Source organism: Lissotriton vulgaris, chromosome 5, assembly GCF_964263255.1.
Source record: "Lissotriton vulgaris chromosome 5, aLisVul1.2, whole genome shotgun sequence".
Classification (NCBI taxonomy): Eukaryota; Metazoa; Chordata; class Amphibia; order Caudata; family Salamandridae; genus Lissotriton; species Lissotriton vulgaris.
In genome coordinates this window covers 472819053-472845050 of record NC_141693.1, presented here as the reverse complement: position 1 = coordinate 472845050, position 25998 = coordinate 472819053, and the positions used below count along the sequence as shown (strand labels likewise).

General features: G+C 43.1%; 1 protein-coding gene across 3 annotated transcripts in view; it reads right to left on the bottom strand.

Annotated features, from left to right (window-relative positions):
• CROCC (ciliary rootlet coiled-coil, rootletin) overlaps nt 1–25998 on the bottom strand; it is a 463946-nt gene that overhangs the window by 125423 nt on the left and 312525 nt on the right. For all 3 annotated transcript variants that reach the window (XM_086921919.1, XM_086921920.1, XM_086921921.1), the window contains 3 exons: nt 24405–24616; nt 23885–24005; nt 21796–21959 (listed from right to left, as the gene is read on the bottom strand). In XM_086921919.1, the coding sequence (XP_086778045.1) occupies nt 21796–21959; nt 23885–24005; nt 24405–24616 (497 nt within the window). The remainder of the gene's footprint in view (nt 1–21795; nt 21960–23884; nt 24006–24404; nt 24617–25998) is intronic.

The following is a 25998-nucleotide window of genomic DNA, read 5'->3' as shown; positions in this document are numbered from 1 at the left end:
AGGGTCAGCATGGGCGGCAGACGGGGTCAGCATGGGCGGCAGACGGGGGTCAGCATGGGCGGCAGACGGGGGTCAGCATGGGCGGCAGACGGGGGTCAGCATGGGCGGCAGACAGGGGTCAGCATGGGCAGCAGACAGGGGTCAGCATGGGCGGCAGACAGAGGTCGACCTGGCGGCAGACAGGTTCAACATGGGCGACAGAAGGGTTCAACGTGGGTGACAGACTGGTTCAACGTGGGCGGCAGACGGGGTCAAAGTAGGCGGCAGACGGGTGTCCAAATGGGCGGCAGACGGGGGGACGTGGGTAGCAGACGGGGGGATGTGGGCGGCAGGTGGGGGGACGTGGGCGGGAGACCAGGGGGGACGTGGGCGGGAGACCGGGGGGACGGGGGCGGCAGACCGGGGCGGGACGTGGGGGACTGACTGGGGGCTGTGGGCAGCAGACCGGGGGCTGTGAACAACAGTCGAGGGGGCTGTGAACAACAGTCGAGGGGGCTTTGGACAACAGTCGAGGGGGCTGTGAACGACAGTCGGGGGGATGTGAACGACAGTCGGGGGGCTGTGAACGACAGTCGGGGCTGTGAACAACAGTCAGGGGGGCTGTAAATGACAGTTGCGGGGATGTGAAAGACAGTCGCGGGGATGTGAGTAACAGTCGGCGGATGTGAACGACAGTTTGCAGATGTGAATGACAATCGGCGGATGTGAATGACAGTCGTGGATGTGAATGACAGTTGGGCGATGTGAACGAAAGTCAGCAGATGTTAACAACAGTCGGCGGATGTGTGAGATGTGAACGACAGTCGGCGGATGTGAACAACAGTCAGCAGCTGTAAACAATAGTCGGAGCAGTAAACAACAGTTGGGATGATATGAATGGCAGGTGGGGGCTGAAACTGCGGACAGAAGGGTTGTGACTGGCTGAAGATGGAGGGTGTGAACAATGACTGAGAGGGGTGATGTGAACAGCAGACTGGAGAATGTAAAAAGCAGACATCGGGGGGTGTGAACGGTAGACAGTAGAGACATGGACGGCAGGCAGGTGGATTAAAGTGGCAGACGGGGAATGTAAGTTACTGAAGATAGGGATATGAACAACAGCAGACTCGCGTAATGTAAATAATGGCCAAAGACCTTTGTCAGTTGTATATTGGGGATGTGAACGAAAGACACAAGTGGGATGTGAAGGACAGACATAGGGGATTTCTCAGTCACCTTGATTTGTGATGTAAATCAAGCAGGCTAAGCCACACAAAGTGGGAGCAGCAAAGGAAAACATTCTATATAATCTGCCAATTTGAAAAGTATGTTAACATCTGGATACCCTACTTAGGCTCCACACTCCCTGGGCTTCTATCCAATGTAAATTGATGCTTCAGCATCTGTGCCTTTGTGAAATATAAACTCTTGGTTACTGACTAACTTCCACTGAGCAGCTGTTTTGTGCATTTGGCCCAGGCAGTGCTGCCACAAATACTCTATGGTGCATTTATATTAACCACAAATTGACATATGAAACTTGTCTTGCCCACCTCCTAATTTCTTCAAGTGAAATTTGTCATTTCTTGACTTCATGCTCCAGGAATTTTATCAACTATTTTAGATCATTTATGTGCAAACAATCAAGTTGTATGACTTTCTTTAACACAATAAATTACAATTTTGAGTTGCTCTGCTTTCCTACTTTCTCTATCTGCACTTATTACTGTTTCTAAAAAATACATTTTGCAGGAAACTAGGAGTCAAAATATCAAGTATCACCACTATTCTGCTGATCGGAATCCCTTCTGAGTATCACCAACTACCAACTACTAACCACATAACCCTTCACCAGAGATCTGCTTTCAAAATGCAGGAGAAACAATGGAGACATTCAGTTAGGTACCAACAAAGAACATGGATAAAAAGATAATCACAATATGCCAGAAAATCATACACAACTGGGTGGAGCAGATAAGTCTATGCATGAACAGCTTCAAGACAAAAATACCATGTTATGGTGGGCCACCCTTGAGGGCACACCCCATGAACGACTGAAATCTGCCCTTCGCATGTATAGACAATAAAAAGAAAAAATCGGTGCAGCTGGACTGAGGGCTCTATGTGGCACACTAGAGCTCAGCAGCTATAAATAATACACACTGCCACATAGGGAGCATCCATAGCCCACAGACAAGTCCCAGCATTGGAGTGACTAGGAACTTGGCTTTATCATGGTTTAATTACTAAAGGGTAACCTATGTCGGAGATTTTTAAAAAACTGCAATCTCAAAGGAATATACAATCAAGTAGCTACTCTCTACTTGGACCTAATCAAATTGGCTCACTTCAACCTGGCTCTGAAAGAGCTGCACTGGTTCCCAGTGGTTATAACTAACTGGCAACATCCGACATACAAACATTTCCTACAGAAGCTGACAGTGCACTTCATACCTGCACATAATTTTAGGCCAGGCAACACAAATCTGATCACCTTTAGGGCCATTCAAAGGTAACTCATACTTGTAAGTTCTTTCCAGGCTACAATAAGGGTTTAGAGCAGGGCTTGGGTTGCTGGAGCAGAGCCTCAATTTGTGCAATCAGCAAATATACCATAGCCAAACGTAGCCCCATTATCTTCCTGCACAATTGACAGTCTGGTCAGGTCCAAGCTTTGGGCTACGCTGAAATCCTTAGGGGTAGAAAAGACTCTGGTGAGTTTTGTTAGGGCACTACATTATGACCTTGCTGCCTCTGTCAGATATTTGGAAAATGGAGAATCTGCGGAATCCTTTGGCATTGATCGCGAGGCTCGCCCGGGTTGCATCCTTGCCCCAATCTTATTTCTGTTATATGTAAATGGTTTCGACCAGTGATACTCAAAGTACAGCCCAGGGACCACATGCAGCCCTTCCTGAACTTTTCAAAAGGCCCCCTGGTCAACAGCAACACTGGGCTGCTGTTCGCTCAACTTAGTGTCAGCAATACATTAAAAAAAATGCTAAATAAACGGTCAAAAATGTATTTAAAGTTTTAATGTTAAGGTTAAATAGTTAAAGAAAGCAAATAACTAGGGTGTCCTGCACTAATTAACTTTTGGAACACTTTCATTTATAAAGACATCTTGCAGCAAACGTGTACAAATATGATAAAGTCTCTTCAAATATCAAAAAGTGCATTTCATTAACATGCAGAACCGTTTCACCTTAGTAACTCAGATTATATCAGTGCATTGAGAAGGTTTTTCTGTAAGTGTTAGTTTTCAAACATGAATTTAGGAACATTCCTTCTCCCCCGTCCCTGACAACAATGCCAATAGTGAACTAATACGCATGTCAGTTGTTATGTGCACCCTTTAGGTAGACGGGCTGCGATTATACAAAAACGACACTATAATTTACTAAATCAAACACACAAGAAGTTTTTGTACAGCACACATCTGAAGTCATGTATTTCGACGTCCTCTTATATGTGACAATGAAAGCAAAGGAGGAATAGTAAAATAAAACAATTGCCTAGGATTACACAATTTGGCCAAGTGGGAAAGCCAGGATTAATCGCAGGTTTTCTGGTTCCACATTGTGCAATTCAATTTAGCCACTAGATGTAAATGCTTCACTTTCCCTACAACCACCCTACGCAGAGCTCCCACCACCCTGCTGGCATCAGTGTGGCCCTCGGTCACACCACCAACCATACTTTTTGGACCCTGGGAAAATGTTTGTAAGTACACATGGTCTAAACCATGTCTTGATTTTAAAGAACTGTGATGTTCCAGTCATTATGAGCTGGCCCATCTCCATGGTAACATATACAAATGATGCTGTCCTATTGGCTAGAAAACCCAACTGACCCAGAACTCTATTGAATGGTTATATCGGCTACATGGCCATGTTTATTCTGGAAGTTAATCTCACTAAAACCTTTGCTATGGTCTATGAAGCGAGGAACTCTAAAATGAGATCCCTGACAATAAAGGGTAAACTGATCATGAGAATCAACAAGTTCTCTTACCTGGGACTCACTTTTCATTCAGGAACTACTTGGTCCCCATGTACTGCAAAGGGAAGGACACTTTTTCGAACTCTTTGGGTTTTGTATCAGCCTGGCTCGGAACATAGATAAGAAGCTCATCGGGCTTCTTCTAGAAGTGTGTAGGAGGAAGTGTTTACCTGTACGTACCTATGCAGCAGGTCTTTAGGGGTACAAAACTGTCAATGGCCTGCAGGCTGAGGAGAACAGAGACTTTAGACAGCTTTTAGGTCTCCCTCCAAGCTCCCCAAATTTTGCTATCCATTAGGAGCTTTGTTTAGATTATGTCAAAGATCAGATTAATTTAGCTCCCTTACTTTGGTTGTGCTCAAATTAGTGTAACGCTCATGCTTCGCTTAATAGGAAGGTGATTGAGGATTGTTTGTCCTGCGAGATGGGCCATCATATCCCTTGGGTGAATTATATTAAGCAAATGAATTAAATGATTTAATTAAAATGGACAAGATTTGGATCAGAAGGTTTTATCTAAACTGGTGGCAGTGGAAAAGGAAAGCGGTGGAGTTGTCCAAGATCCAGAATCGAGAATTATTTTAATTCAAACAACCCCTGGCCTGGAGCTGTACTTGGACTTCGTGTCTAATGGGTGGGATGGGACTCTTAACTAGATTAATATGGGGATCATCAGATGTTACCTTTGTTTTCCCCTTTGGCAGAATGATCCCTCATCTATTCTTGTCTGTACACATGATGAAAAATCCCCCCAGAGCCTCCTTTATTTTTTGTAAATGTTATTGTTGTTTTACCATGGCCTTCCTAATCCTAGACTTGAGGCATTCGGGCCTGTCCAGGTACAGGCCTGCGCTATTGTATTCGCCATTGTTGAGTACACGTGAGATATACAATAGCGTATGTTCCTTTTTGAAAAATGCCCTTAGTTTCAGGAAGTCCATACTGAATGAGAGCGTCAGGGTCCTCTTTTAATGTAAAGTTTATTTTTATTGTTATGTTTTTTACTAATATGCTGATACCTTTGCCCCGAATGCCAACATTGCTGGGTTTTATTCATTACAATGAATTGTACTTGCATTTATGAGCATTATTTAATGCTCAAATAAAGCTATTTGATTTGTTTTGTAAGTACGTGCAACTGTGCTTTAACATTTTAGGTAACTTACCATACGGATATCTCTACGTTGACTACGGAGTCTCTCTATTAGTACATGTGTAAGTAAAGTATGGGTAAAGGTAAAAAAAAGTTTTGTAAGTTTGGGTAAAAATATTGTAAATTAATATTATATATTTATTTGAAATGCAGGACTAAGGAAAAAATTCTACCGGGTAATTAACTTAATTATGCAATAAATCTTTAATATAAAAATATTAAACTAATTGTTTTGCCATTTAAAAAAAAAAAAGAATTCCGGCCTAAAGTAAATAAAATATATTATTCATTAATAGTTATTAAAATTGATGTCGAATTAATTAAAATTAATGTCATTATATTTAATAAAATGTTTGGTTACATTATTGTTTTAATTCAAAAAAGGTTACTAAAATATTGTATAATTAAATAATACATACATACTATCTTTATATTTTGATAACATTCAATTATATTTACTTTTATTTATAACTATGTTCAAACAATTAATTTAACATTATTTCCTATGAACTTTTAGTGGGAAGGTGTTGCCATACCAGTAGTTTGCCATGTATGGTACTGGGCTTACTTCAACTTTTGCTCTAGAGTAATTTACTACCGTAGTGAGCCTCTTTTAATTTTTGGCTGCAGTCAGTTTAGAAGGGCTGTTGTTTGTGAGTGGGTACACACTAGTCCCTAAACCCCTCCCTAATAATACAGTAACTCCCCCTTATTCCTCCCTATTCCCCTCTCCTTTAGTAATAAGTATTACTAATTTTCGCACCACTTTCCCCCATCCCGAACACATTTATTACTAAAACGTATGCTTGTTGGGGCACAGATCTCTGCACAGAATGTGATTCGAGAAATAAAGGCAGAAACTCCACAGGTATATTTGTGAATAGCATTTTGTAGTTAGTTTGCAGAACTATTGTAGAACTACAAAACTTCTATCAAATAAAGTTTTTGAATAGGCCCCTTATACTCAATTTGACCACAATAAGCGAGTGGCCAAAACAACCACGGGGTAACAACAGTGGACCACAAAATGATTTTTCTGGCTTTGTGTTAAGGTAGAAATGATAAGTAAACCACCTGTTTGCCCACAGGGGGCATCAGGCCAGGCTGAGGTATTGCTGAACATCATTAAAGGTCTATGAATATCATGGATTTAGGCAAGCAGCTAACTTTGGGGCTCCTAAAGTCCTCGAGATTATAATTAGAAATTTGATAGCAAAGACTGCTGCACAGGTCACACTTTTTGGGTGTGGTAAATAAACTACGCTGCCCGATTAACAATAATAAAAGGAGTAAAATGTTTGAGCACAATGCCGCCTCTTATTGATGCTATCACTAAGGGGCAGTGGTGTCTGAAGATGTGCCGCACTGCTTCTGTTGTACAGCTCATTAGCAGTGTGCTCCACTCTCACACCATTAGATATGTACAATTTGTTTTGGCTTAGAGAAATCATCACAAAGCTCTGTTAGAGTTATTCCATAACTTGCTCGCACATCCATGGATGTCAGCATCACAAAGCCAATCCAAGCATTGTGTCACACCTTACAGTGTGAGTAATAGTGCAGGGTCTAATCAAGTGATTTAGTCACCAACACTGTAATTGAGATGCAGGCATTGGCAAATTTGCCAAAGCATAAGCCAACAGAGCACAGAAGGGAGAAGTCCACAGCCTGAGCAGTACCAGCAGACTTGTGAAGCAGACCAGCTCAAAGTCAGAATAATCCTAGAATGCTCCAGTTTGTATAACCGTAAATGCTAATTCGCTGTGTGTACAAGTGATGGTGTCTGTCGGTGTGCTAGTGTGTGTCGGTGAGCATGAATGTGTGCTGCCCAACCCAGTTGCCGGGTAAAGTGTTGACACTGAAAACAGTGCTGGAATGATGATGCCCTGCTCAACCCTGGTAAAATACTGGCCTTGGGCTAAAGGTGGAGATATATGGCATCTATGGCATAATGGTGTCAATCTCTGGTAACATGCCTGCTCTGCGAAATGCTGCTAATTCCTGATATACTGTAGGCATCCCTGGTATGATGACCTCCCCTGGGATAATGAGAATTCTTGCATATGGTGAATATTTCTGGCATATTATGGGTATCCATGGTGTGATGATGTCTGCTACCCTTGTTCATAATACTGGTAATTCCTGGCTTAGGGTGGCCATCCAAAGCACGACAATGCCTTCCTTTGGTCCTGCTGGCTATGGTGCGATAGTCGGAATTCTTGGTATTGTGGGCATCAACACAATGATGGTGCCTACTAATCACATAAAGGTGCAAATTTTAAGCAAATTGTGGTAATCCATGGCATAATGATGCCCATGTCTAGTAGAATACTGGCCCTTCCAAAATACTGGCAAGTCATTGCATCTCGTGGGCATGTCCATGACATGATGGCTTCTACCCCTGGTATAGTGTTAACCCTGGAATATTGGTGGAAATGCATAGCATACTATGGGTATCCACTGTTTGATGGTGCCTACCTCTGGTTTAATGCCAGTCCTCTCCCAATGGCGGTAAGTTCTGGCCTATTGTGGTCATCCATGGCATGAGAATGCCTACTTTTTGTATGAGAATGGGCCAACAGAAATGGTGTCAATCAGTAGCATATTCTGAGCATCCGTTGCATGCAATGGTGATACATGGGAACAGAAGGCAGAATTAATCTATGGGTGCAGTAGTTCATCTGCGTACTTGGGTAAAAATGGATAACTAAGGTGCAAGCATCCACATACTAAAATGACAGCCTGGTATTCATACTTAATAGACATAGATCCTGAAGCATGGCAGTCATGGTCAGTGCAGCTATCTAAGCTTGGTTCAGTGGAGTGGTGTGGCTCACTGGTTAGAGGCGGCAGACCCGAGAGCAGAGGACGGCCCGGGACCAGGGTTCAATTCCCGATGCGGCAGGGTCGTGGACCAGGGTCAGCAGACTCGATAATTCTCATCTCGGTGCCTACTCTAACCAGGGATCACACTCGGCAACTCTGGGCATTAGCTTGCCTCATCTCCACAACGGCCCCCCACATACGCCGGGGATGCCTGGTTTCACCTTGGAGATACCCGGTAGGGACCATCTCACAGGGAAAGCCAGGACGGGTTCCCCAGCGGTCTACTGCGCAGAGATACTCCTTCGAGAGTCGATTCTAGCGCATTACAAACCCACAATTAATTAATTAATTAATTAATTGTGCTTAGGATCAGGGAGGACCCGGCTTGGCAGTTAGGGTTGGACTGTTCCTACTGGAGCCGGGTCAAGACTGTTCTCCATATACCTGGGACCAAACTGAGGTGGCATGGTGTGCAAAATAATGATGGTTTCGGATGAGGCCCCAAGTGATTACCAGTAGCTGAGTCTAATTTAAGCATTCCATCCATCACTGTTTTGTATGGCTATCTAAGCTGCCTGAGGTATATTTTGAGTAGTGAGAATATTATCCTGCTCCACATTTCCATGACTGACACATATTTTGTCTGCAATGTGGTGCGCAATTTTATTATTGCCTTATAATGGTCTGGTGGCTAATATTTTGTTATTCACCATTGTGTGCTGAGTACCCAGATGGGCAGTATGACCAGTCTGACAGGAGCAGCAGCTACACCAGGAAAACATAGACGGCACATAACTTTTTAGCTGGGCATGTGTGGCTGAATTCTGTTTACAAAGACTCAGGACAAAGCAGGAATCTGAATTCCAGAGGTCTAAAATGTAATTTAAAAAGACACTCTAGAGCCAGCAAACACTTTCTGGACACGGCGGTGGCGGTAGCCAAGCGAGATATGGCGGCGGCCTGGGCTCAGGCCAAACCCCTTACCCTGCGAAAATGGCGACGAGGGGTGGACTGCTGCGCGACCCAGGAGGAACCTCTCTTCCAGGCCTGGGCATGTCCTGGGAAGTTTCTTAAGGTATGGGGCAAATGGCTGAATTTACTGTTTTAAATTATTTACTCTGATTTTCTTATATAGAGTTATATTGCCTCTCAAATGGTATGGCTTCCTCGAATACCTCAATCATGACTGTGGATTTTGTTGGCTGTTAGAGATGGTGTCTGACTTACTATGCAATTGTATGCTGTCCTTAGGTGGATATGTTTTACAAATGCAAATAAACTTGATTATCAAAAAAAGACAAAGACCACTAAGCAGATAGAACTTACTACAAGTTTAACAATAAAGTGAAATGCCCCACCCTTGCTGCAAAAAACATCCTAGAACTCCTGCCAATTACTTAGATACGCATGACAGGAGGAATGTATTTACGTGGGTTTCTACAGGTTCTAAGTGGAAAGGAAAGATAGCTAAAAACCTGTTTTGCATTCTGCCTTCTTGGTTTCTTTATTAAAGACTAAGGGCCTTATTATGATTTTGGAAGTCCTCCTGTCGGCCTGCCACCACTGCCACAAGAGAACCACCAAGCCCGTTTTGCGCCCACCTGCAGGATTAAACTAATCCAAGGCGGGTGGTGCTGCGGCGGCTGTTGAAGGCTCATAGGAGAGTCTTAACAGCAGATCGATGCCGTGACAGCACCTGCACCACATTCCTGCAGGGTATAGCATGCACCATGTTGTGCATGCCATACAGCACAGGAACTGGGGTGCAATTCCAGGGGGACACAACATGTGCCCTGTTGCATTCACCCTCAGACCCTGAAGATGCATAGGTCCTGTTAGGACCCCCTTGCTTCCATGTCCGCCACGCTTTCCATGGCGAGCTAACCACCATGAAAAGTGCGTGGAAATGAAAGTCTGAGTACACTTGGCACCGCTAGGAAATTCCTGCCCATTTCCAGACAGCCGGTTCAGGGGGGTCCTTGATCCCGGCGGAAGCGGTGGTCTCGTGGAGGTCCGTCCACCACACTCATAATACGGCAGTCGGACCAACAATGTGGGAGTGGTTGGACTTCCACCACAAGTACATTGTCTCATAAAAAGGACCTATAATTTTGAGAAAAATCATATAAGCACACACCATTACAATTATGAAATTATATTTCCACGTGCAACGGTGGCTGCTGGTGATCTTTGAAAGATCAGATATAAATGCCCGCCATGAACTGCAGTGAGTGAGAGAGGGATGGGAGCTCTTCTTGAACTAGGGGTTCACAAGGGTTCCTTGCCCAAGAAAAATGTGGATTGAGCAAAATAGGGCATCTACACCATAATTTGTACACTTAAAAAAAAAGGTTTATAGGTTCTGAAGAGATACTTGTGAAGGATTCCAATATTTCCATGGTGTTCCAAGCAGACCTGATCACCCCCGAGTGTTAGGGATTCACTTGCCTCAAGAAATTTAGCAAAACTCATAATAAATGGCACATTTGTCAACACAAGTGCCTTAAAAAGTCCCAAGTAGTGATATAATCTTGATACAAACTTTCAGAAATGCAGTCATTTTGTCCCTAAACATCAGCTTGCGAGTTTACGAAAATGCTACACCTTCCTATCAACTATGAGCTGATTATTTTGAGGGAAAAACATTCCCAGAAATGATTGCATATTATTTTCACATAAAACACCTTTTTATCCAGAAATATAATGTTTTTAATTGAGCCTTGAATATAGTGATGTCCATTATTAATAAAATGATATCTTGGGGATTTTAATTATCGAGGGTACTACTTGAAACGATTGTGTGTAGTAGCCTGCTTTGTGAAAAGAATGAAAACATCACACATTTTTACCTCCAACTCTTAGCAACTCCGCTTAAGGCAGTTATCATCTCATTGCTTCAAATGGAAAGCACAGATGCACAAAATAGCAGAAGACAAATTATGTGTTGACATAGGTTTCCGGTTATGAATATATATCCAGTGAACACCGGTGCAATTACTAGATCTCCCCTGGCAAAACTGCCCATGAAGCTCCATACTGAAGAACCCTTTAGAGAACGTTGGCAGAAGGCCTAACCGCTAGTACTTAGAGTGTCTGCCTACACATCTGAAAGCCAGCAAAATTAACAGAAAGAGAAGGGCAACCAGCAACACCTAGGTAACTAACTCAGCCGTACTGACCTCTGAACTTTCATGAGCTACAATTCCTATGTGAATATCATTGTCTGTTGCGGATCTCCTGGTTCACTTTTTCCATACAAGGTTGTTATGGATGTCTTCTTTTAAAAAGACAATTTTAATTCTTTTAAAAACCTTTATTTGTTTTCTTTATTTTTGCTTTTTTTGGCTTATTCGTTTTTTTTCATTAAAACTTGGCATGTGCTGTTAAGTTCTTTATTTTGTATTTGTTGCTTGACCGATTTGTTACACACTGTGAGTTGTAACTTTTTCAGGGCATTAAGAGGCCGCCGAGGCCAAGCTGCTACAGGTGAGCCAAGGTTTTCTTTACTGAACTCACTTTACCTCTGTGGAATCATCTGTCTTGACAGTTCGAAGATCAGCCTTAGCTCACATCAAAATTGTGGATGCTCTCACTTTGCCCAGCACCTGATTTTTTCCGCATTACCATGCCAACAATTTTAATGCAAATACGCAACATGACTAGATTCTTCAAAATATTACAATGCTGTACCATGCCTAGAAACTTTCTAAACAGAGAATGTGTGCCTACAACAGCCCTAGATCAGCATATAAAGCTCCTGATAAACCCACTACAATATATTTTAATCACAAAGAGCCCACCCACCCTCTAGAACAATGCTCTGCTAATAATTTAATGCTGTGAACATAATTTAATTTGTACCAGCATATAAAATGACAAACATGTTCTCACAGTTATTCTACAAATACTACATTCCGCAGACAGGCTAAAGAAATGTAATGGACTGGAGGGCACACCCTCTAACAAAGATAGACAAATTAATATGCTGTTTTCTTCAGTTTAGATTATCCTGAAAAAGCTGCCTAATTTTCTTGTGTTTAGTAATGATGGAACAAAATAATATCATATTCACCCTGGCTCTCTAGGTGTTTTGGAAAAGGGAAGTTAGTTTTCACACAAATGTCTGTCAAATGAATTTCGAATAATCTAAACGACACCATCTGTGTACGCTAGGGGTGGGCGGTGAACTCTGCGGGCGGAAATCGCAGAGTTTTGCCCACTCTTTGCAGAGCTCAAAAAAATCTGCGAAGTAGCCGAGAGCTGAGTTTTTCCTCTCACGAGAGTGAGGAAAATCATATGCTAGACCACCTTTTAGCCAGATTACTCCACGCAGGCGGTCGTGGCAGGTCGCTATCGCTTGCGTTGAGAAACAAAATGGTTACTTACCAGTAGGAGTAGTTTTAAAGCTTGAAGAATTTTCTGGATTCACATGCTGTGCATTATTCCGCCATCGAGTGGTTGGGTCCGGAATAGTCTTTGTTTTTTTCCCTCTTGTTTTGGCTGTGTCGACCACCATTTAGTGCCAGGTAAGTCCTCTGTGTGACGTCAGATGGTGCCCTGGAGGTCGTTGTGCGTAGTACTCAACTTCAGATTCTTTTTTCTTTGTGGTTTTAGTCTAGTCCTTTAAATGGTCCTTTAGATAATTGTTATAACTTGCTTCCGCACCTGTTTGTATTCCTTGTAGGGAAAGTCGGGTGGGTCGCATATGAATCCAGAACATTTTTCAAGCTGCAAAACTACTCCATTTGGTAAGTAACCCTTTTGTTTTGCACCGTGAATTCTTTTCTGGATTCACATGTTGTGCATCAGATTATGTAGTGGTTTCTTCCATCTTTGGAAGGCTATGGTAAGAGGAAGACCTTACGAACAGGTGTTGAAGTACTTTCTGTCCTATTTGTGCTTACTTATTCATTTGTATATCCACACAGTAATGTTTGGTGAAGGTGTGTGGGGATGCCCATGTAGCTGCTGCACATATAGTGTCTATGGGCACATTGGCCATAAATGCCAGACTCGTTTCCTTTTTCCTAGTAGAGTGAGCTGTTGGTTGTACCATTAATTCCTTGTCAGTGGTAGTATAGCATAGGCGTCCCTGTGTTAGTATGTGCATAGGCAACAGAAAACTGTTTGGTTTTGTGAGTTTATTCAGTTTTCTGTAGGTAATACAGTTGTGCTCTTCTTACATCCAGGGTATGGAGGCTTTTTTCCCCTTTAGTTTGTGGGTTTTTGAAGAAAACTGGAAGGAGAATACTTTGATTTAAGTGATATTTGGATACAACTTTTAGTAGGAATTGTCGATTTGTTTTTAAAAAACCCTTGTCCTGGTGGATTTGCATGTATGGTTCTTGTATGGACGCTTGCAACTCACTTACTCTCCGTAGGGATGAAATAGCAATGAGAAATGCTGTTTTTAAAGTGATGTGCTTGAATTCTACAATATGCATGGGCCAAATGGTTTTGCCATAAGTTGGGTGAGCACTGTATTTAGACTCTACATGCGAACTGGAGCTGTTCTAGGGGGAGGCAATTCTTTTAGACCCCCCTAGGAATCATTTTATGACAGGTCTTGTGAAGAAGCTTTTGCATGATTTTCCCCTGGTATAAGCTACGATGGCAGCGAGGTGTACCTTTATGCTTGAGTAGTTGATGTGATTGTCTAGTAGATTAATTAGATATATGATCACTGTTTCTTGTGTTTTGATTGAGTTCATGTGATTGTTAGCTGTGCACCAAGTGGTGTATCGCTTCCATTTTGCGGAATAGCAGAGAGTGAGGAAAATCATATGCTAGACCACCTTTTGGCCAGATTACTCCACGCAGGCAGTCGTGGCAGGTCGCTATCGCTTGCGTTGAGAAACAAAATGGTTACTTACCAGTAGGAGTAGTTTTAAAGCTTGAAGAATTTTCTGGATTCACATGCTGTGCATTATTCTGCCATCGAGTGGTTGGGTCCGGAATAGTCTTTGTTTTTTTTTTCTCTTGTTTTGGCTGTGTCGACCACCATTTGGTGCCAGGTAAGTCCTCTGTGTGACGTCAGATGGTGCCCTGGAGGTCGTTGTGCGTAGTAGTCATCTTCGGATTCTTTTTTTATTTGTGGTTTTAGTCTAGTCCTTTAAATGGTCCTTTAGATAATTGTTATAACTTGCTTCCGTACCGGTTTGTATTCCTTGTAGGGAAAGCCGGGTGGGTCACATGTGAATCCAGATCATTTTTCAAGCTGCAAAACTACTCCTACTGGTAAGTAACCCTTTCGTTTTGCAGCGTGAATTTTTTTCTGGATTCACATGCTGTGCATCAGATTATGTAGCGGTTTCTTCCATCTTGGGAAGGATATGGTAAGAGGAAGACCTTGCGAACAGGTGTTGAAGTACTTTCTGTCCTATTTGTGCTTCCTTATTCATTTATATATGTCCACACAGTAATGTTTGGTGAAAGTGTGTGGGGATGCCCATGTAGCTGCTGCACATATAGTGTCTATGGGCACATTGGCCATAAATGCCAGAATCGTTTCCTTTTTCCTAGTAGAGTGAGCGGTTTGTTGTACCATTAATTCCTTGTCAGTGGTAGTATAGCATAGTCGTCCCTGTGTTAGTATGTGCATAGGCAACAGAAAACTTTTTGGCTTTGTGAGTTTATTAAGTTTTCTGTAGGTAATACAGTCGCGCTCTTCTTACATCCAGGGAATGGAGGCTTTTTTTCCCTTTAGTTTTTGGGTTTTTGAAGAAAACTGGAAGGAGAATACTTTGATTTAAGTGATATTTGGATACAACTTTTAGTAGGAATTGTCGATTTGTTTTTAAAAGAACCTTGTCCTAGTGGATTTGCATGTATGGTGCTTGTATGGACACTTGCAACTCACTTACTCTCCGTAGGGATGAAATAGCAATGAGAAATGCTGTTTTTAAAGTGATGTGCTTGAATTCTGCCATGTGCATGGGCTCAAATGGTTTTGCCATAAGTTGTGTGAGCACTGTATTTAGACTCTACATGGGAACTGGAGCTGTTCTAGGGGGAGGCAATTCTTTTAGAGCCCCTTAGGAATCTTTTTATTACAGGTCTTGTGAAGAAGCTTTTGCATGATTTTCCCCTGGTATAAGCTACGATGGCAGCGAGGTGTACCTTTATGCTTGAGTAGTTGATGTGATTGTCTAGTAGATTAATTAGATATATGATCACTGTTTCTTGTGTTTTGATTGAGTTCATGTGATTGTTAGCTGTGCACCAAGTGGTGTATTGCTTCCATTTTGCGGAATAGCATTTTATTGCAGTTTGCTTTCTTGCTTCCTTTAGAATTTCCATTGTTCATTGAGGCAGGTTGAGGTGACCAAACTCTACGCATTCAGGTGCCAGGCCGCTAGGTGTAGGGTTGTTGGTTCAGGATGAAAGATTTGGCCCTGATGCATTGTCAACAGGTCTTTCTCAGCTCTGATTTTGATTGTACAGTTCTAGCAGACTTGAATACCATGTCTGTCTGGGCCATTGTGGGGCAATAAGAATTAGGTTTGTCCCCGGTTGTCTTGCTTTTTCCAGTTTGGATTAGAGGTATTGGTGGAAAAGCGAATGCTAATGTCCCTGACCAATTTAGGGACAGTCCATTCCCTTTTGTCAGGTGGTGAGGAAACCGCGGGGCAAAAACTGGCATTTCTTGTTCTGCATTGTCGCAAACAAGTCTATCACTGGGGTTCCCCAGAGTTTGAAAATATATCGTACTGCCTAATGCTTCAATCCCCACTTGTGGGAGCAGTTGTTATGCCTGCTCAGATCTATTGTTGTGCTTTGTATTTGATTTGTGGTAGATGTATTGTGTGCAGATTGATTCCTTGAGAGACTGGCCATTTCCAGGTCTCCTGAGCCAGCTTACTTAGCGAAATGATTTCGTACCTCCGTTTGTTGAGGTAGAACATGGTGGTGGTGTTGTCTGTTTGAATCAAGACAGTCCTTTTTTTAATGTGTTTCTAGAAAGCTTTCAGTGTTAGGAGTACTGTTTTCATTTGTAAGTAGTTGATGTGTTTTAACACCTTGGCTGCTAAGGCAATTCCCCTCCTGTGCTGGAAATTGCTATTTTACATTATTCATGACGAGCTCAGCACGTCATAAGCACAGCTCCAGTGTGCCTCATGACGAGCTGAGCTCGTCATGAGCAGGGAAGGGGTTAAGGAATCTTGGTCTTTCAATTGGCCTCGTACTTTCAGTTGTTTGAAGTGCGCTCCCCATCCGTTGAGGGATGCGTCTGTAGTGATGTCACAGAAGGTGTTGGGTTCTTGAAAGGTGCGCCCTATGTTATGTTGTTGGATGCCCACCATTGTATCTCTGCTTGCAGCCTGTGCGTAACAACCACTAGATCCTCCCAACTCCCTGTGGCCTGTGACCAGTTGTTGGTAAGCCATTTCTGGAAGGGGCGCATATGTAGGGGGGCTTAAGGGATGAGTGGGATGCATGACGCCATCATGCCCATAAATTTCATGACTCTCCTCACTGTCAGAGATTGACCCTTCCGGGAGGGGGAGGTTTCTTGTTTGATAGCTTGTATCCTTTTTTGCGTAGGGTAAGCCTGCGCGTTCTTTAAGTCAAGTCTTGCATCCAGGAACGTCTTTTCTCTTTCTGGCTTTGTGGAGGATTTTTTGTGATTTATTGGGAAGCCCATTCTTTGTAGTGTGTGGATTGCTGTTTGAATGTGGCTGAGACATTTTTGTTTTGTGTTTGCCTTTATAAGCCAGTCATCGAGGTTGGGGTAGACGAGCATTCCATCTTTTGGCAGATGTGCTGCGACTGCAGCTAGGCATTTGGTGAAGACACTTGGTGCTGATTTTATTCCGAAAGGGAGTACCTTGAATTAATAGTGTGTTCCTTTGTGTAGGAACTGGAAGTATTTTTGGTGGTTTTTGTTCATGGGGATGTGTATACAGGCGTCTAAGGTCTATTGTTGCCATTTAATCTCCTTTTTAAATTTGTGGGATTATCTCTTGGAGAGTAGTAATTTTGAACTGTTGTGTTAAAATGAACTGGTTTATGAACCTTAGGTCCAGGATTAGTCTTAGTGATAAGTCCTGCTTGGGGACCAGGAAACACAGTGAGTAGTTTCCTTTGAAAAGGTCTTGTTTTGGTACCAATTCTATTAATTGTTTTTGAAGAAGGCCCTTGGTTTCTGAATTTAATTGTATGAGTTCTGATTTGAGGAACCTCCTTATTTTTGGTGGGTTTGCAGGTGGCGTTTTTGTTAGTTCTATGCGATACCTGCATTTTAATAAATGTAATATCCAATTGTCTGTGGTGATATTTCACCACTGTTGTAGGTATTGTGATATTCTGCCCCCACTGGTGTTGTGTGTGGGTCTTTCTCTGTGTAGGAGTCAGCTAGAGCCATTTCCTATTCCCCTAGAGGGCTGGCCTTTGCCTCTGCCTCAAAAGGACTGCTTTGGCTGTTGCCGACATTCTTGGTATCCTGTTTGTTGGCTTGCTTGTTGGCCATTCCCTTGGCCTTGTTGTTGGTGTGACATTTGCTGTCCTTGAACAAAGGTTACTCTTCCTGTGGGGTTTCTGCTGTTAAAAACACCTCTTTTGAAGGTACCTCTTTGCTGCAGGGCTCCCATCGCTCTTGCAGTTTCGTTATCTTTTTTGATCTGTTGGAGAGATTCGTCCACCTCCTTTCCAAATAGTGCCTCCCCTGTAAGAGGCCTGTTAAAGATGGAGGTTTGAACCTCCTGCTTAAACCCTAAAATTATAAGCCAGGCATGCCTACTTATTAAATTTTTTAATCAAGTCATAAATATGAAAAAAGAAATGAATCACAACCAGGACATATTCAAACGAGTTGTATTTATAGAATGAATTTAAATCAAATTGACTACCTAGCTACACTGTCACTACTGAATCTATTTCACAGTTTAAAATGGACTGTGAACACGAGGAGAGCCATTGTTTTGGAGATTGATTCTTCATGCATAATACGAAATCTACGAAGTGGTTGTTGTTGACACAGAGACCTGCTTGAGAAGGCAGGATGGAAATGCAATTGGATATAAGGAGAATGGTTGGATACTAAGCAATGCTGTGCCTTGAGGATGGTCTTATGAATCTGTATGGCCTACTAAAGACTGAAATGCTGACTTTCTTACACCCGTTTTGTATATGTTTGTCAGATTTTCTGACACATGTTTTGTATATATTTGTCAAAACTATGAAAAAGTTTTTGATTGAAAAATATTTGTGAACTGTGAGTTAGCTAAGTTTACAAGGGTGTTACACTACTAAGTAAACTGTGAAATAGATTTAGTAGTGACAGTGTTGCTAGGTCGCGAGGTTCAGGGGTTGGAGATGACTCGAGAATCTCCTCTTCTTCCCCTTCAGTGTCCTCAGCCCCTTTGGCATTGACGTTGTCTGCTTCGGCGACTGTGATCTTCAGAATTCGGAAGTCCTTTAGTGAGGCATTGAACTCCTTCTTCTTCTGGAGGAGAGTTGACATTTTGGCTTCGAGCCGTTTCCTCTATTTCTCGACTTCGAGGGTTCTTTCGGTGTCGGAGACCGGTGATTTTCTATTCTTTTTCACGCTTGCGCCTGATTTCGAGGGCGCTGAGGTTTCCTTCGGGGGTTTGTGTTCGACCCTCATCTTTGGCGCCTTGTGCTATTTTCCCTCTGCAGTGTCCCTCTGTAGGTTTCCGTGGGTTTCTTTGTACCGCAGCTGGCCTTTGATTGCCTTTTCTTTTGCCGTCGGGGCTGCCTTAGGCTGTGCATTGTTATCATGGCTCTTCGGTTCAGATGGATGTGTATGGTGTCTTACCTTCCCCATCTACTTCTCTGTATACCTTGCCTTTTTGTGGACGTGTGTTTTTTCAGAGTCTCCTTCCAGAATTTCGACGTCCGATCCTTCATGCGTCGATTCTGCTGGGACTCCCTGTTCCTCTTCATCACTAAAAAGGCCTAGTTCCTTCTGGGAAGATTTCTTCGAAGCCTGGGAAATCATTGCGAAGTTGGCTTCTCTTTGCTTTCCGTGCGTCCTGAGGGTTTTCGGCCTGAACACCACACACTCCTCACAGTCCTTGTCCTTATGGTCTTTGGGCAGGCAGAGGTTGCACACGTTATGTGGGTCTCTCCGGTTGCGATGTCGATGGATGGTGGGGTCCAATCGAAATCTCGACCTTTTCTCTTTTTTCAGGGATTTTCCTGAAACAATTCGGAGCGTCCCGTTTTGCTTCCAAACCCAACGGCGGAAAAAAAAAAAGAATCTGAAGATGGCTATGACGCACAACGACCTCCAGGGCGCCGTCTGACGTCACACAGGAGATATACCTGGCACTAAATGGTGGTCGACAACGCCCAAAACAAGAAAAAAAAAATGACTATTTTAGACCCAACCAATAGAAGGCGGAAAAATTAACAGCATGTGAATCCAGAAAAGGATTCACGCTGCAAAACCTACTGCTTGCGTTGAGGAACCTGCCACTAGCGTTGAGGAAGCTGCCACTTGAGTAAAACATCTACTCAAGTGGCAGAAAGAAGCAGCACTCTCTTACGCTGTGTGTGGTGTTGTTTGCGCTGATTGTACATCGCGGGATAAACTCCAGGCACTAAAAATCAGCGTGACTTACTGCACTCCGCCATTTGCGGAATTCCGCAGAGCGTGGCAGAGTTTTTCGCCACTTCGCAGAATTCCACAAAGCAGAACTCCAAAAACTCTGCCCAGGCATAGTCAGAATGATTTGCATATGGCCATGTCTGAACTGGGGTGGCAGAGTGGGCTAAAGAACGGTGATGGATTAAACCCAGATCTGTTGACTGGGTGTGAGTGTTTGATTGGTTCAGATGCTCCGTCCATCACCACCCCCTTTTGTACCGCTTTGATCGCCATTAGTTGGCAGGGTATGCTCAGACGAGAGTCCCTTGCTCACTTTGCCATTGGATTGAAGCAAGCCTGGATGAAGACGGCTGTAATGCCGGAAGCCGGTCCTAGGAAGCTTGTTTCCGGTCCAGGGAAGGCATGGCTTGGCAGTTCGGGCTGGACTGTTCCCATAAGGCCCAGGGTCAGACTGATTTGCATATGGCCATGTCTGAACTGGGGTGGCAGAGTGGGCTAAAGAACGGTGATGGATTAAACCCAGATTTGTTGACTGGGTGCGAGTGTTTGATTGGTTCAGATGCTCCGTCCATCACCAACTTCTTTTGTACCGCTGGCCTAATGTAGGCTTGACTGTCAAAGGGAGGAAGATTAAGCAGAAGAATCTAATTTGTATAAAGTGAAACAGTTTTATTACAGGTACTTTGAAAGGTGTTTTGACCAGAAAGTTGTCAAAAATACTTTCCTGAATTAAGGTATACCAGACACATTGTACCATCTATAGCACATGGTAGCACACAAAAACCCAACAAACATGTAGGAAGAGTGAGCAAGAGGGGACAAAGAGCAACCCCACAGTGCTACTATGATAAACATTGCTACAGCATGCAAAATAGCATTCCCAACAACACTAGATGATTACCATTCCCAATGATAAATGTCATCTCCTTATTTATGGCCCACATTCTATACTACTTTTCTTTAGGGATCTTCCTGCTGATATTCCTAGAGCTTTGCTCATGTGCCCTAACAGTGGTGCTCTTTTCCAGATGGATTTCACCACCACACCGTCTTTTCTTTGACTATTTTCTGTCCAAATGTGCACACCCCACTTTTATCTGCAGCACACTTCCTTGAATATAGATCCATAATTATCACCGCAATCACACGTGTTGACCTTCTCTAGCCCCATTTCGATCACTTCCCATATTCCAGTGTAATTCTTCCAGTCAACTCTATAATCGGCATGGACTACATCTGCCATCTCACGACACTCATCATTCTTTAGTTGTCACACCATATGTAGTAGCTGTCTACTACCCTTTATCTTCCTGGTGGGGCTCACCTAACATTGTTCTCCCTCACCTTTGTGATTCTTCCCTCTAGCAACTTTGCAGCCTTCCTCCCTAGTGTGCTATTTCTGACAATGGACTCCACCTTCATGGCCCGGTTTTCACAATTTCAACCTAGCCCATATAATTTCTTCTTGCTAGTTCTAGTGTGACATTTCTCTCAGAGACTACATAACATCACCTAAAAGTAGTTCCCTTCATCCAAATACCTCCTACTTTTGCACCAAATCTGTGAGTTCACACTAAGCCTACACCAACGGAGTGATTCTTTCTCGGTTCGCGTGGTACTTTATCACTTTGATACTGGGAGGACTTGCTCTAGCAGGTTTCATTCTGACATTTTATTCACCCTCATAGCCACCACAACGACCAATTAGATGGCAACCATGCTATAACCTCGCTCTCCTCTCTCACCTATAGTTCTGTGGCCCTCCACTCACAATCATTACTCCTTTTGACACTCAACACCTCATTGCAACTACAAAGCCATTTCCCACTCTTTCTTTCAATTCATACTTGATGCTCCTGACTTCTCTTCCAGTAAATACCATGTGACTGGCTATGGCCACTTCCCTTCATTCACCCCACCTCGGCTAACCATTTCTCGCATATATACACCCACTCCTATCCGTCATGACAACCTTCACAACTGAGATGCTATGGGCTGTACTTCTTTGGGCCGGTCAGCTCCACCCATAGCACTTAGTACTGCAAACCAGCCTTGCTCTCCTTCCACGTGTCTGTACCATATTTCTTTAAACATTACATCATGTATATCTGCACTGTTCAATTCTCAATGTCTGCCCTACTAACTTTTCATCAACCTCTTGTTCATGTGTGACCCTACTAAAACTCTGTGACTGCCTTAAACATGAATCTTCTCCTAACTGCGTACCCCTCACCTTAGCCAGCCTCAGCACTAGGAATCATACCTGTATGGTCCTCCTCTCACTGTCTGCCGCCTGCAGACTCCGCTCCAGGTTGGTCACCTTTTCCAGTGCAGCCTTGCGCTCCCGTTCATTGCGCCGCAATGTCTCCTCCTGCAGCATCAAGGTGGTCTGCACACTGCTCAGCTTTCCATCTGCACTGCGCTTACCTGCAGAAATGAAGGAGTTGTAACTATACACAAGAAGGATAGAATAGGCGTGGGATGCAGCTTAATATCCAGGGAGTCATAAGCAATACACAAATCAAGTGTTGCTGACAAAGACAACGCCAGTTATTATTTCTGCAGCAAAGTTTGTATAAGGGGATTAACAGCATACGGAATACTGAAAATTCTAAATGCCCAGTTAAAGAAAACAACAGAACTTGAAATAGCAAAGTCCTGGTCTAACGATAGAACAGGTGCAGGAGTTGCTTTTGGGGTACCCTGTCAAGAAAATGCCTTCAAACCTAAAGACAAAACCATTTGTGAATCCATCATTGATAGCTGATCAGCTTCTGAACTTAAAGTGTTACATCTCCTCACTATGACTAGGTAAAATAATACTGGTGTGTTCATTTCTCCACAATGGGTTTCTAGTCCCAAGCAAAAGTTGCCTGAATGAAGGCAAGCTAGTGAACCAGCAATGGAATGAAATAAATGTTATGTAATTATAGAATAAAGAAAGCAACTTGCATTTCAAAGAAGACAGCCGGTCGCCAGGCAATGGAATATTGACCAGCTCTGCCTAGTACGGTTTGAAGAAAATTGAAATGTACAGAATGTTTTGTGGACAATGCTGGTAGGCAGAGGTCTGGCAACCAACGTACTTCCTCTCTCTGTGACTTCCTTTAGCCTCTTTTGACTCTGCTAACTGTGCTCCCCGGCTGATGGCGAGTGCAGCCTGACACCATTTCATTTACATTTACATTTCCTCATCTCTGAATTTGATGCAGTCCACCTTCCTAACCAGATCTTCCAACACAGGTCCAATCAAGAGGATGTATGTGGGTACTCTCCGATCTTATTATTCCAAACTGATTTTTAGAATAACCAGTAGTCACACCCATTCACAGTTGGTCCAGTCCTATCACAAGCATCATGGGATCATGTGGTGATTTCCTGAGCCAGAGACAGCCTCGTTTCATTACCCTTTTTTTCTTTCATGCTTGTGGTCATTTGGTCCAGTTCGACTGGTTTGATCTTTAAAAAAAGTACCTATTCACAATTTTGCTACTAGCAAGAAAAATGTCCAACTCTAAAAATGTCTATAACTGCTTTAGTTCCAATTAAAGTTTATTCGTTTTAAAACAAAAAAAGTATCAGCACTTCTTATCAGATACAAGTAATTTAGATAAATACAAAACATAAGCTTTAGAAAAATCAAATGATAATCTATATACATCAATTTTAAAAATAACAAAATCCTGAATTATTGGATTACAATTATTAAACTGTCGAGGTTTGTAAGAGTTGAGGTATTTGTCTAGTGTTGACCACATTACACGGTCAGGGTTTTTCCACTGTGTTTGTCTTAGTGCCGTGATGTCTGCCCCTCTTAAGAATGTGACCCAATTCAGCCATCCCTTGAATGTGGCTTTGGTGGTGGAACACACACAATAACGTATGTGTTCAATGTTAAATGTTAAATGTTTTAAGGCCGTTTGAAGAAACGTGGGGCAGACACAAATGTAAACAATGTAACCCTACCAGTCCGCCCGTATAACTGCCTATTCGTTATGTGTCACATTGTTTTATTTTTTATATTCTTGTATTGTAAAAATACCAATACAAATGTTTAAAAAAATACAAAAGGGGAACCTGATGATGAAGCATGTCACCAATTAGGTTGGTGAGTGAGGGGTCTTCTAACAAAGGACTATTCTGTGCTTTTTGTGCACCTCTTTCTTTACTACGGAGGCATTGAGGTGCCTCCAGGGTGTACTCCTCCTATTGTTTGGCGAGATCGATTAATGGGACCAGGAGTATTCCCATGCAGAATACTACCCTTTCTCTCTCATTGTTTTTTCTTCTCATGTTTCCATCTTTACCACATTAGAGAAACTGCCCTACATAGCTCTCTTGGAGTTACTCACCTTCCTCGCACTCTGACAGGACTTTCTGCAGCTGCTGCAGACGGGTGGTGGCACTGTCCCGGTCTGACTCCATCTCCACCAGCTGACGGGTCAAGGTGCTCGCCTGTGTTCGGACTTCGTCCTGAGTGAGGAGGAAAATGGCTGTCAGCAGAGATTCTGAAAAGGGCCTGAGCAAGTCGGGTAAAACAACCAGGTGGGCTCACAATATTCATTTATATTACGATTTTCCAACCCAGCTGCCCATGTCTGTGCTTGTCCAAGAAGAAATGAATACCGTACAGGTTTTAGGCTTAATATATTATGAAAAAAGAGGTGTCTGAAACACCAGAAGTGAATCTAAGATTGATATAGTTATGGCTGCCCATAAGCTGAACCCACCCAGATGTCTCGATCAGTGGTGGCACTAATGAAAAAATTCCCTTCTTCAGAAATAAGAAATTAGAAAAGGCAGAATAAAATGCAACAGCCTTTTTTCACCACCAGTTAAGCCTACGGTTAAGTTTAAGGTTTCCGGTCTCACCCGCTCTCGCTGCGTGTCCCTTAGCTCCTGCAGGAAGTCTCGAAGAGCGGCACGCACCACCTCCGGGTCAATGTCTGCCACCAGCTGCTCGCCACGGCTGGGAGAATGCGCGCGATCAGGCGAGAGTAAACGTGGGCCACGGTCTGGAGTGCCCGTCAGTGGAATGGGGCTGCCACGTCCGTCTGTGGTAGTTGTGTACGTGTTGTCAAAACCTGGAAAGGAAAACACCACATGTAAGACTCTGCTGGTCATACTCAAATATAGCATGTCAGAACCACACCCACCCACAGGCCTCAAATGACAAAAGTGAGTACAAAGCATGTAAACCTGCCAGACTACAGTTCATGATAATGCTTCCTAACACCAGTGTGCAAGCTACAACAAACTACAGATTCCAAATCACACTAGACTACAAAGCATGCAAAACATACTGAAGCTCAAATAGCATGCAAATCACCCTGCTGGTTACAGGTGTACAAGTCAAGTTTCACCCAACTACACTGTGCGGATAATGGGTATCTACAGACACAGGATGACACAGTCAGTGGAGTACTGCAAATAACACACCACCCCCTGCAAAATGTGAGAAGCACCCTCTGCGATTCTGGAATCTCACAGATAAAGAAAGTCAGAAGGTGGAGCAGAGGGCAGTTTGAAGACAGAGTGGGGGCACTCTAAAGTGTGGATTTCCACTCTGCTACAGGAGCCTACGTTATGCCCCAGGAGAAAGAACCCTGGAGAATGAGAAAACATTCCATCATGTGAACGTGAGCTATTCCTTTTGTATGTATGTCTGTACGTACACAAAGCAATTCAGGCAGGATCTCAAGACCTGGCTCTTCGACTGAACCCCTGTACCCAGACGGATCAGCAACACCCCCCCCCCTCCCCTCGCCCCATTGAGACCCTTACAGGTAAGTAGCCGCGCTTTATAAGCTCCTAATTGATTGATTGAAGCATATAAAGACTCCAAACTAGAAGAAGTGAAAACTTTAGCTTTATAGCATGAATCTGTAGATGGGAAGGGGATTTAACTTCAAGAGAGATTAATGAGTCTATGCATATGAATCCAGCTTAGGCTCTTTCACTCCAAAACCAGCTATGGACTGAAAAAGGAAAAGTGACTCCAAACTAATCTTCGAATCCCAACCCAAAAGACCCAATCTGCTATGGTGTCCAATAGAGTGGTCTGTTTTTAAACTGGATCTCTGGTTGAATGTTATGTTCATTGTTCTTGCATGTTCACCAGCGGTTTCTTGTTGCTTTTGTTAACACATAACTGCTGAAGTAGAGTCAGAAAAGCCACTGAACTTAAAAGGCTTGCGTAAACAGCCAAGCTTTCAGATTTTTCCAAAATGATTTGAAATGATGTACATGGCGGATTTTCTCCAGCAGGGAGTTCCAAATTGCCGGCGGCGAGTGCAGCAAAAACTGTGTCCACCTGATCTGAGCTTACGGAACATTTGGACTGTAAGTAGGTTAACATGAGTAGATGTCAGGTTGCGTGTAGGAATGTACTTTACTCCTTTTTTAGTCACAAACGTAAGTCCATTTGTTCCCTCTCTGGCAGCCAATGAAGCTGTTTAAGCAGTGG